Source organism: Macaca mulatta, chromosome 18 (assembly GCF_049350105.2).
Source record: "Macaca mulatta isolate MMU2019108-1 chromosome 18, T2T-MMU8v2.0, whole genome shotgun sequence".
Classification (NCBI taxonomy): domain Eukaryota; kingdom Metazoa; phylum Chordata; class Mammalia; order Primates; family Cercopithecidae; genus Macaca; species Macaca mulatta.
The window spans coordinates 61463248-61476595 of NC_133423.1; the positions used below are offsets into that span (position 1 = coordinate 61463248).

Genomic DNA, 13348 nt, shown 5'->3' on the forward strand with positions numbered 1-13348 from the left:
CCAGCTAGGTTTGTTATTGAAATATGTGCAGATATGTATTCAAATTATTTTTGACTGCCATTTAACTAATTTCTTTAGTAATTTATGATCAAATGTGTTAAACTGTGAGCAAAACAAAAGTATACCTTCATTTTCAGCATCAGAGTGTTTTGTGTGATGAATTTGAAGTTATCTTCATCAGTCCTATCTAAAGATGAAATAATACTCTGGTAATAAATACATTTTAAATTAGGTTTCCACCATCATTGTTAGCATTTTAAGAACTTTGAAAGCATATTTAGCAATTCTGAAAATTAAAGGCTCTTTTATTTTTTAATGTGTAGGTACTACAGTGGGCGTGGTTTGTGCCACAGACAGAGATGAACCGGACACAATGCATACGCGCCTGAAATACAGCATTTTGCAGCAGACACCAAGATCCCCTGGGCTGTTTTCTGTGCATCCCAGCACAGGTGTAATCACCACAGTCTCTCATTATTTGGACAGAGAGGTAGCTCACACACTCCATAGAATTTCATTTCGCTGAGGATTACGCTTCCCTCCCCCATTTATTATAACTTGCTATCCTGTGGATTAATAGTTTAATTTTATTTTAGGCATAAGACAGTAAGAATTCTTAACATATTTTCTGTTTTTTTTTAAAAATATTATTTCTATTTCCTTATGTTAGAGTAGCCATAAGGACTAGAAATGCAGATCAATTGGCATTTAGAAGGGATGAGAAAAGAAAAAATTTCATTATAAATTTTTTTTTTCTTATGTGTGGCTAGTTGGTTCCAATTCAGCAAAGGTCTCAATTTTCTTGTAGGACAATCAGTTTTGCTTGTTCTATGAGTGTAGATCATGCCCTGATTTCTACTTTAATTATTATAGATATATATTTTTTTTTAGAGGGAAAAGGATTAGTTGAAATAAAATTGATGGATTATTAAAAATATGTAACACTTTTTTGGATGATTGTAATAGCATATTGTCATGTATCTAGTACTTTATATGTTGAACTTCTTAATGCATACTTTTATTTGCCCTTTAGAATATTTTTGTTTGACTAGATAGGTGTTATATCCAATCTATAAAGGAAAAATGTGACAGAAACCTTGATTGACTTGCTCAAGTCAAATTATTGCACTGAATCTTATCTTTAGTTTTTATTGTTCTATTTTGTCAGCAATCATGCATTATTGACTAAGGCAGATGAATCAATTTTATATGCACAAAATAGCTTTATTGGAATAGTTCAATGTTTCCCACTACAACTAGAATACCTTATACAGAAGAGTCAATATCACTGGAAAATATAAGGAAGAAATCAATGGGATTTGATGACAAAGAAACAGGGAGGGATGGTGGGAATCCCTGAGAAGTAGTACAAACGTTCTAATTATCGTTCTTTTTATTTTCTGTGGGGCTGGAGCATTTTATGTTATAGATAAAATACATAAGGATAATAATAAGTGGGAAAGTTTTAAGGAGAAAATCCAAACGTGCTTTTGTGTCTGTGGAGTATGTAGAGATGATGTGGTAATCAAGTGAATAATCGAAACTTTGCAAGTTAACAGATTTTAGTCATCACATTTTTTAAAATGAAGTTTAGAAAAATTAAATTTAGGGGTCTACAACTTGTAAGATACAGTTTTAGGATTAAACCCAGGTCTGCTACTTTCCTGATGAAGAAAAAACCTACCAGGATTTTATGGGCAATAACCATGGAGCGTTGAGGGGAACAACATGAGAAGTAAAAATCATGGGAGATTAAAAAAAATGAATTTAGAGGAAGATAAACAGAATATCAGGGATTCTTAAAGCATATGGGAAGAGCGTTTTAAGTTGGGAATATTGGTTTACTTTCTCTGTTTGTATTTTTTTTTTTTTTTGAGAGGGGGTCTCGCTCTGTTGCCCAGGCTGAAGTGCAATGGCACAATCATGGTGTACTGCAACCTCTACCTCCTGGGCTCAAACAATCCTCCCACCTCAGCCTCCTGTGTAGCTGGGATTACAGGATGCACATGGTCCTGTAAAAAAAAATGGCTTTTTTTTTTTATTGTTTGTGGAGACAGGGTTTTGCCATGCTGCCCACGCTGGTCTAGACTCTTGTGCTCAAGCAATAAGCCTGCCTCAGCCTCCCAAAGTGTTGGAATTTACAGGTGTGAGCCATGGCCAGAATATTGATTTTCAATATGGAAGGGAGTTCAAGTAAAATAAAGACTGAGGGAAGAGATAGAAGGAAACAAAAAATGAAGAAAAATAAAAGAATAAAAACGTGACTAAAGAATAGTAAGACAAAAGAAGAAGGACACAAAGATGATTGTACCACAAATTAATGACTTCAATTCACTATCACCACACCATCTGCAAAATTTCATTGCCAAATCTAACAGCAACCTTAAGTCCCTGTCTATTGCTGACACTTGTTAACACTCTCTCTTCCCTTAGATTTCTGGTCTTCCTCCTGCTTCTGTGATCTTTCCTTTTTAGTGGCCTTTGCATAGTCTTCTTATTCCCTTCATGGTAGGAATGCTGTAGGTCCTTATATCCTAGGTTCTTCTAATCTGCAACCTCTGCTGAATTGAATAATCTGATTCCTGCCATAATTTCAACCATCATCTACATACTGATGACTTCTGGATAGACATTTCTGGCCATGATCTCTTTGGTACATATGAGGCCATATATCCAGGTGTCTTTTGGACTTTACTCCTTAGATTTCCTTTTGGCACATAAGATTCAACATACGCAAAACAAAACTCAGTATTTCTACCCCTTTGCCAACCTCAGTAGTGTTTACTTCCTCTGAGAATTGTTCTCCTGAATTTCCTGTATTGTTTGGTGGTGCCCCTGTCTTCCTATCTCTCCAAATGGGACACCTGAAAATCATTCTCGATCCCTTCTTTCTCTCTTGATTTGTATGTAGAATTTACTGTTAAGTCCTACTCCATTTTAACTCCCAAGTAACTTTCCTGCCATCCTTTCTCTTTGTCCTCGTTGCTACTGCCTCAGATTTGGGACACCTGCCCTATTTATTTATTTGTTTGTTGTTTAGAGAAGAGATCTTGCTCTGTCGCTCAGGCTTTAGTGCTGTGGCGTGATCATAACTCACTGTTACCTCAAACTCCCACTCAAGGGTCCATCCACTTCAGCCTCTCAAGTAGCTTGGGAGTACAGACACATCACCGTGCCCAGCTAAACTTTTATTTTTTTGTAGAGATGAGCTATATTGCCCAGGCCTGAGTCGCAGTCGTGGCCTCAAGCGATCCTTCTACGTTGGCCTCCCAAAGTGCTGGGATTACAGGTGTTAGCCACTGCGCTGGCCCAAGCCATCTGTTTTAGAAGATGGCTGCAGGCGAGTTTCGACTAATTGCTTAGATTTTTCAGCTTACTCCAAATTATGCCAAAACTTCGTTAAGAATATATTTTTTAAACACTCAAATGTTCTGGCTGGGCGTGGTGTCTCATGTCTGTAATCCCAGCACTTTGGGAGGCCGAGGCGGGTGAATCATGAGGTCAAGAGTTTGAGACCAGCCTGGCCAACATGGTGAAACTCCGACTCTACAAAAATACAAAAAATTAGCCGGGCGTTGTGGTGGGCACCTGTAATCCTAGATACTAGGGAGGCTGAGGCAGGAGAATCATTTGAACTCAGGAGGCGGAGGTTGCAGTGAGCCGAGATGACGCCACTCTACTCCAGCCTGGGTGACAGTGTGAGACTGTCTCAAAACAAAACAAAACTAAACTAAACCAAGCTAAAATGTTCTTATTTTGTGTTGCCCCTATGACTTCCAAAAACCTTTTAGCTATTACCTGTTACTTAAAGCATAAGTACTATTTCTGAGTACGGGTCTTTGTAATTTATTATTTATTTATTTATTTATTTATTTATTTTTTATTTTTTTTGAGATGGAGTCTCGCTCTGTCGCCCAGGCTGGAGTGCAGTGGGCGGATCTCAGCTCACTGCAAGCTCCGCCTCCCGGGTTCCCGCCATTCTCCTGCCTCAGCCTCCCGAGTAGCTGGGACTACAGGCGCCCGCCACCTCGCCCGGCTAGTTTTTTGTATTTTTTAGTAGAGACAGGGTTTCACCGTGTTAGCCAGGATGGTGTCGATCTCGTTACCTCGTGATCCGCCCATCTGGGCCTCCCAAAGTGCTGAGATTACAGGCTTGAGCCACCGCACCCGGCCATGGGTCTTTGTAATTTAATCTCTGCCTGCCTCTTCAGTTTTATCCTTGTCTACCACATTGCTAGAGTCTGTGCAAATATGGAAAGCACAGACACACACAGATGTGTGTGCATGTGAGTGAGTGAGTGCAATTAGGTTTCACTCATAAATCTAACAAAAATTTTTCAAGACTAGTTAAATATTTGCTTTGTTTTCAGGTTGTAGACAAGTACTCATTGATAATGAAAGTACAAGACATGGACGGCCAGTTTTTTGGATTGATAGGCACATCAACTTGTATCATAACAGTAACAGATTCAAATGATAATGCACCCACTTTCAGACAAAATGCTGTAAGTATATAATATCAAAATCTACCTCTGTCTTATCTGCTGTCATTTTTTATTTAAACTGAATTAATAAAATTAATACTTCATAAAGTATCATACTTTGAAGTATGTATATTTTATGAGTAAAATTAAAGTTGAAACAAATGATATGTAAATTTATTTTATTTATTCATATTAGTGCTCCTATTATCTCCCTTCTGTTAAAGGGCAGTAACATCAGTCTTCATTTGTAATGAAACTTCTTTTATTTACAAGATAACCCTTAATGAAACAATAGTGTTTATGATTCATAGTTTTAAAATAATCTATATAAAATTATAATGGAAAGTATTTTTGGAATGGAAGAAACTTTATTTTTTTTTTGTAAAAGTTGTCTATAAAGTAAAATTTCAATTTTCAATGACTTCTTTCTGTTTCAGTATGAGGCATTTGTAGAGGAAAATGCATTCAATGTGGAAATCTTACGAATACCTGTAGAAGATAAGGATTTAATTAATACTGCCAATTGGAGAGTCAATTTTACCATTTTAAAGGGAAACGAAAACGGACATTTCAAAATCAGCACAGACAAAGAAACTAATGAAGGTGTTCTTTGTGTTGTAAAGGTACAGTAATGTGTAATTGACAACTTAGCAAATTAACAGATTTTAGTTAACTAATAATTTAATCAACTAGTTTCAGATCATAGACTCTGCAAGTTGGAAGAGAATTTAAAATCTATTTAAACCACTATTCCAATCTCATGCTTGTCTGTCTTCTGTAATTTTATTGCTGATTGCCAGTCACCTAGCTTTTGCTTGAACACTCTCATTTATAAGGATCTCCATAGCTCCATTGGCCACTTATTCCACATTTGAAATGCTTTGGTTCTCAGAAGTTCTTTCTTCTACTGTGCCCAGGTTATTTTTCTTATAACTCATGTATTTGGTTCTGATTCTTCCTCTAATGCTATTCAGAACAGGTATAATTCTTTTGAAAAGGCTGCTATGTTCATTTGAGACTTACCTTCTGTAAGATAAATATTCTCAGTTTCTTAATTCTTACATGATGTGACATACAAGCCCATATTCTTCTCGTTTTCTCTATAATATATGCCTGGTTGTATTTGATCCTTTTAAAGGTGATATTGACAATGAAATTTAGTGTTATCTCAGACAGCAATGAACGAACTTATTTTTTGTTCAATATGTTGTATATTTGGTTGTGCTGGTACATTCTAGGGTCCAGGGTAGGAAGAGGGTAGGAAGGGATCTGTTTGAAAAGGATTATTGGTTTTATACTTCCTGCCCAGAGCAAAAAAAAAAATTAATATTGTCCTATGGACAAGAATAAGGGTCATTCATTGAGTGAAAGAGGCTTATCTGCCAAAAATAGTATAGTGGCATCTTTGGTACATAAACCCCTCTATTTGCAGTTATTCCTCCATAAAAATTTCCAAGGCTCATATACTAAGACTTGGCAAGTTCTGTCCAGATGTGAAGAGTCAAATATCAACTCTTGACATCAAACCTCCCTATTTCATTTTTTTATAATATGATCTGCTCAAATTGAATACTAAAAACCAAGTACTTAAAAAAACCACTATGCTTTACAGTTGACAGTAATAGGAAAGGAAATAAGAAAATACCGCTTACTGCTTTTGTTTTTTATTAGTCTAAATCAATCTAGTCTTTATTTGAGCTCTCCAGAAAACAGAATGCAAGACAAAGACCTGAACATGGGTAGATATTTACGAAGTGGGTCCCAGGAAGCCAATGTTAAAATGGGGAAATAAGACAAGAAAGGAGGAAAAGCCAATCCAGTCTGTGTTATTGAGCTCGTCATCTTTGGTGTTCATCCATTCTAGAAACCATGTAGAACTTGCCTCATAATTATCCCCTCAAAGATGGATACTTGGGGCATTTACCCCTCACATCCCTTCTCAGTACCCAGACCCCACTGGTTGAAGGTTTCCCCCAGGGATCCTTAAATTCACCGCACTTCTGGATTGGGCTGTGCCTGCTGTCTGCTGAGGGAGTCCTCTGGTTTTAGGGGGACCCTGAATCTGAAGAGCCAAATCTTTCAGTGCTTGAGATGTAAATCTGTCAGCACTCATGGGAACTGGCTGAGGGGCTGTGGTGTATAATTGTTCTGAAAAGGGCTACCGTGTATCTCATAGTTTTCAAGGCTGAACACTTAGGTAGTACAGGCATTTGTTTCGAATTGATGTGATTGCAACAGATGTTTTGTTAAGTGTTCTCCTGGACACCCTTCTCCCCTCTTCCTCCTGATGCAGGCGAATCCCAAAATTGGGCCTCAGCCCATTCCTGGCTTCACCCAGAAAAGAATTTAAGAGCAAGACAACGGAGTAAAGTGAAAGCAAAGCAAGCTTACTAGAGCAACAGACAAAGGAAATTGGTGACTCCACAGACAGAGCAGGGCTACTCCCTAGGCAGAGTAGCAATTGTGGATTGCTGACTAGCTCTATTTATAGCTACTCCTTAATTATATGCTAAATAAGGGGTGGGTTATTGATGAATTTTCTAAAAAACGGGCAGGAGTTCCTGGAACTGAGGGTTTCTTCCCTTTTAGATCATATAAAGTAACTTCTGGATATTACCATGGCATCTGTAAACCTTCATGGCACTGGTGGGAATGTCTTTTAGCATGCTAATGCATTATTATGAGCATATAATGAGCATTGAGCCAACTAGAGGTCTCGTTCATCATCTTCTTGGTTTAACTGACTGTGGCTGGTTTCTTGACTGCATACTGTTTTGATGAGATTCTGTTTTAATCAGCAGGGTCATGACTGGTGCTCAGAAAACAAGTCCTGCTGATCGCCTACCTCACCCCCACCAAGCCTGGGCTTCTCCTGTAAATAAGTCAAAGGAATAGTTTAAGATTTGGGGAGGGTGGATGATGCTAACTACAGTAGCTTCTGTCAGAGACCCAAGCTCAGACCTTTTGGTATGCTGTCCATCTGTTCCTTGGTCAGAAGGCAGCTCCTCCAGTCTCTCTCAAGGCTGTTACTCAAGAGCCATATGGAGAAACTCTATTATTATCATTATTATTTAATATCAGTGGTTTTGTCTTGCTTAGAGGAGATAAAATTTAAATACCATTAGGAATTAAATTTCTATTTGTAAGTTTTTTTGACCAATACAACATGAGCTCTAGTAAACTTTTTCAAAAGAATATACTCTAATTTTTAGAAAGGCCTAATCAATGAGTATATGTACTCAATGGTCTTTTGTATGTTTTTTTGTCCAAGGAGTTCTGACCGTAGAGGTATTAAGAAAATATTTCCAAAGATGATTGGAAATTATAACCTATATCATGGAATATTTCTCATTCCATGTGACTGATACACATTTGTTTCGTTTCTGGGTAGCACTCCAGGATTCTCCAGAATGGGGAGCAGTTAGATAAATAATACTTTGCTTTGTTTCTGGTTCAGATTAACCTAATTTCACATCTGGAGAATATCAAAAATTTCCCTAATACATTTATATACGTTTGTTTCCATTATTTTAAAACATTAGATAGTTGCCCTTATATTTGATATTACATCTTAATTTCTGCATCAAGGAAATACTTTTACTATTTTTAGAATTTTAAAAGAAGTTACCATGAATCAAGTTCCTTTTATGTCACAGAAAATGCTAAGCACTTTACATAAGTTGTACGTAGTTTTCACATCCCCTATATGACAAGGTGTTATTATCCCTATTTTACATTAACTAAAAAAAAAAGCAAACCCCCAAAACACAACAACCCCTAAGGCTGATGAAGGTAAATAACTTCCTCAAAGTCAAGCATATATTAACTGTCCACCCTGGAGTACAAACGTGATCTGTTTTGTTCCCAAATTAATTATCTTTCCATTACCGTGTGCCATGTCTCATTAAGCCCACATGGCAGTTTGTATTCAGTATGTCACAGAATCTATTATATCTGCAGCCCCTTATCATGAAATCCAATTATGTTCTCAGATTCATACTTCATATTAAATGCAAATTAACAATAATGGCTAACATTTATTATTTACTAAATGCCAGACACTATGCCAAGTGCTTAACCTGTAGTATCTCATTTAATTGTTTTAAATGTCAATAGATTATTTATTACATTTATTCAATAATAAAGCCAGTAATTTTAAATTTTTCAGTAAGCAGTTCATTAGTTCAAAGTTCAAAAGAAACAAAAATTCAAAGTTCAAAAAAACAAAAAGCATGGTGTAAAACATCTCACTTTTACTTGCTCTGTCAGCCACTCAGCTCTCCTTGGAAGAATTAATACATGCCACCTGTTTCCTGTATATTATTCAAAAGATATTATCTATACACACAAACATGTTTAGGTAATCTTATCATGTCTCTTTTTAAAAAACAAATACATTTCACTTCAATTAGCATATCTCTTGAGCTCATTACATATACATTGGTAATATTTCATGGTATGGTATGGATGTATCATACTTTTTTAACCAGTTCCATATCTATGGACGTTTAGACCACACCCATGGATAGTCTGTATTCCTTATTCTGTGCTCTTCTTCATTCAACAACCTTTCTCTCAAGTCATTACATATTGGTATGTAAATAGCTTTGCTATTTTTTACAGCTATCTATTTTAGACATTACAGTAAAATATCCATCATATGAATATAAATTATTATTTAACTAGTTCATTATAAATGGAAATTTAGACCATATCAATTGAAATTCTAATTTATTTTCATTATTTCAAAATATACTACAATGAATATACTACAATGTAAATGCAGGATAATTTTCTAGAAATGGAATGGTTTAGTCAAGGACATGGCTATTTTTTCTGTGGTGAATTTATTGCCTGATTGTCCTCCCGAGAGGTGGTGCATGTTGACATGCTCACCAGAAATGTACACACATGCCTGTTGTACAATAATTGCCAATGATATTTTCAAGTTTTGATATTTATCAGTCAAATAGCAAAAAAAAGGTGTTTCAGTGTAGCTGAGCATTCCTTTTATATGAAGACACCATTGAATGTATTTTATATCTTCAAGCTCACTAGTCCTGTCTTTTAGCCACTTTCTATGTTTTGCTCTTCTCATCTATTAACTATTCATTTATAAGAGTTTTATGGTAGGAAATATTCTTGCAAATATTTTTACCCATTTTTATTGTTGTGTAAGTTTGCTTGTGTTGGTTTTTGACCTCTAGGATTTGTTTTGTTGGCAGGGTTTGCTTGTTCATGGTCACGATTTATCAGAGGCTTCTATGGTTATGAGATTTGTGTCATTATGACGGTATTGACATTATGAAAGTATTTTATCTGAAATTCTTCTAATTTATTATTGTTTAATTATCTATCTATCCAGTTAAATTTTTGATCTGTATGAAATTTATCCTAGAGCAAATGTGATATGAATCCAATTTTAGTTTTTCTATCTGTTCCAACACAATTCATGTTTTGACATATTTTCATTGTCATAAAATAAGATACATGTATATTTGAGTTTGTTCTTGACTTTCTCTTTTGTACCATTAATTCATTGTTTATTAATTAGCATCTATACACTGCTGTATTATTGCTAGCTATTTAAGAATATCAAATGTATAATATGCATTTTAGTATTTGCAGTGTTCCATGCCATTCTTACCTAGTGATCTTCCTTTGTGGATTTTGTTCTTATGAATATCTTGCTTGTTTGTTGTTCCATGTGAACTTTCAGATCACATCCCAAGTTTAAAAATATTCCTTTTGATGTTTTTACAATTATATTAATTTTGTAGAAAGAGTTGGGGAGAATTAGCATTTTTCTCATAAGTCATACCCAAGATCATAATTTCATTTTTTCAGCTGTTGTGCCTAATATCTGTCTAGGATTTACATCCATATCCACAAAAATGATTTATCCATAGTTTTTCCTTTTGTATAATTGCTATTAAGTTTTTACTATCTAGTTTTTGCTTGCTTCATAAAAATAATTTATTTTCCTTATTTTTTTCATGCTCTGAAACAGTGTCCCACAAAACCCCCCAAAAACATTGAATTAAAAGATTTATTTATCCTTCCAAAACAAGCCATGTGGTTATTACTCTCATTCTTCTCATTTGCAGATGAGTAGACTGAATCAAAGAGAAATAACATGCTGCAGCCCATACAGCTAGGATGGGTGATTTGTACCCCACAATCAGGTGTTGAATGTCCAAACTATCTAGGAGAGATAACTCTGTTCGTACATCCAAGATACAAATCCGGATCTGTCTGATGCAGAGCTCTTACTCATAATTCCTGGGCTATTCTCCTTCTGGCTTGGTATCCTTGCTTCCCTTATGTCGCCTCTTTTCCATACCTGAGTTACTTAGCTTGATAAAGCCATTACTTCATTTGCACAAGAGGATCTTCTCTTTTTGGAACCTTAATTCATTTCTACTTTTGGGTGTTTCCTTTTTAAATTATATTCTTCTTCTGACGTTACTAGCTCCTTTGCTAATCGTACCTTCTCTTTTCCTTTGAGTCATTCATATTATTTGCTAACATTTTGATTAATAAAATTTGCTTTTGCCATGTTATGTTATCCTTTTCATATTTTATCCAAACCCTTAGAAAAGCTGAATTATCACAGGGCTCCTTTGATAGCCATACTAGTCTTTGAAAGTATCTTATTCTTTTCCTTGGGAAACAGTTGTGATTGTGTGGTTAAATCATGTCTTTAAGTACTTTTTATTTTTGGAGATGGAGTCTCACTCTGTCTCCCAGGCCGGAATGCAGTAGTGTGATCTTGGCTCACTGCGACCTCTGCCTCCCCACCTCCCAGGTTCAAGCAATTCTCCTGTCTCAGCCTCCCAAGCAGCTGGGACTACAGGTGCACACCTCCATGCCCGGCTAATTTTTTGTATTTTAGTAGAGATGGGGTTTCACCGCCTTGTCCAGGCTGGTCTTGAACTCCTGAGCTCCGGCAATCCGCTCGCCTTGACCTCCCAAAGTGCTAGGATTACAGGCGTGAGCCACCGCGCCTGGCATCTTTAAGTACTTTTTAATCTCAGTGAGTCACCTTTTATTTGAAAATCAAACCCTATGTAATCAGGGTGTTCAAAACTCATCTTTCTGTCATGTAGGCTATGTACCTAATGATGAGTAACCTTTTGCGTACTGATTAAGGAATGACATCACTATGTTGTTAACTCGAAAGGAATCTTCCTCTTCCAATGCCCTGGTTCTTCCTTGCTAGTGAGAATTGTATTCAGGGAAAGAGAGCACCTTATTCATTCCTTTATGCCTCAAAGAATTAAGTAATCAGTAGGCCAAACCAAGAATTGCTCTGGTATACTTCTTTTAGCTGAATAAAGCTTGCAAACATTTTCTTGTTAGTTAGCGTCTCTTTTTATCGCATTACATTGGCTGCTAACAAAAACATACATCATTTACTCCCTTCATTTGCCTCTGCGACAGCTTGAGAGATTACTCAGAATTTAGTGTAAAGCACTTATTTTATGCTGTAGTGTTAAATGTCATTCTTACAACAATTTCACAGAAAAGTTAAAGAGACTAAATAACTTTCCCAGTGCCACACAGCTAGGATGTAGTGTAGACAGAATTTGAACCTAGCTCTTTGACTCTTAAGTATACGCTGTCAAGCACTATGTTAAATTGTTTTCCACAGCTGTGTGATCTTGGAAAGTTAGCCTCTGTGTTATCTGTAAAATGGGAACAATACTTCTCTCTGCCTCCCTAATAGCTTTTCAAATATAATATTGAATGTAAAAGCACTTGGTAAACTGTAGGATATTATTATTTTATTTTAAAAAGTTATACGATGTCCTTGAGACTAGTGTTATACTGTTCCATAATAGATAACTTTTCTGTAACCACAAAGCATGAGTGATACGGCCTTTTGCTGAGTTCTGGGTAAACTCATTCCATCTCAGTAGCTTCTGTCCATTTGAGCAGCAGCAGTGATGCATATGGGCTTGAGTGAGGATGATATTATTCTTGGTCATTCTCAACATGGAGAGTCCTCAGCTCCATTTCCACAGCTATCCATTTTCTAGGGAGTTGTCATCTCAGTGCAGATGTGGGATATTTTTAAACACTTTTTTTAAATGGTGAAACAAAAACGTACCCTGAGGTGGAAAATAATTTACATGCTTTCCTATTAATTAATGGGATTAACTAATCTCGTTAATCTTTGGGATTTCATCTCACCAGATTTTTAATTTTGGAGAGTTTTAAGCTACTAAGACAATATCCATCTTAAGCGTTGAAAAATGGGACAAAGAAGCTCCAAGGCTTCAGTGAGTGTTTTTGGATTGAATAGTTGCACCTCCTCCAGTGCAGCCGCTGTTCTCTACATTTCCATCCATTTCTCATTGCCAGCAGTTGCTCTTACTCTCCATGTGATCACACCAGTGCATGAAATTTGTGAAGCAGTGTTCATCAGCATCAAATGAACAGATATTAATTTTTTTTTCCTTGACTCTCCAGTTTCTGGGATACTCAAACAAAATATAAAAGATTTTACATACATTTTGTAGATTCTAAGATTCAGAAACTTTCTTGACTTTTTAGTGGACTCGTGATATTCGTGTCTTACTCCATTAATACCTAGGTGTGGAGAAAGATTTAAAATAATTTTATTCACCAGTTTTGATTATGTTCAATGTTTAGCCAGTGATTGTTCTGATAAGCAGAAAGAGAAATTGAAGAAAAAGTGCTTCAACTTTATAATACAGTGTAACATAATGTTTTATGGGTTTAACTTGATTTGTTATCTGAAACTGAATTTAATCAAAGATTGATTTGGAAATCTTTTAGAGACCAGTGAGCCAATTAAGCAGCACACGATAGCATAGGGATTATAGCGTGAGCTAAGG

At 36.1% G+C, this 13348-nt stretch overlaps 1 protein-coding gene across 2 annotated transcripts in view; it reads left to right on the forward strand.

Annotated features, from left to right (window-relative positions):
• DSC3 (desmocollin 3) overlaps positions 1-13348 on the forward strand; it is a 53458-nt gene that overhangs the window by 20844 nt on the left and 19266 nt on the right. For both annotated transcript variants that reach the window (XM_015121770.3, XM_015121769.3), the window contains exons 7-9: positions 324-490; positions 4371-4505; positions 4922-5107. In XM_015121770.3, coding sequence (XP_014977256.2) covers positions 324-490; positions 4371-4505; positions 4922-5107 — 488 coding nt within the window. The remainder of the gene's footprint in view (positions 1-323; positions 491-4370; positions 4506-4921; positions 5108-13348) is intronic.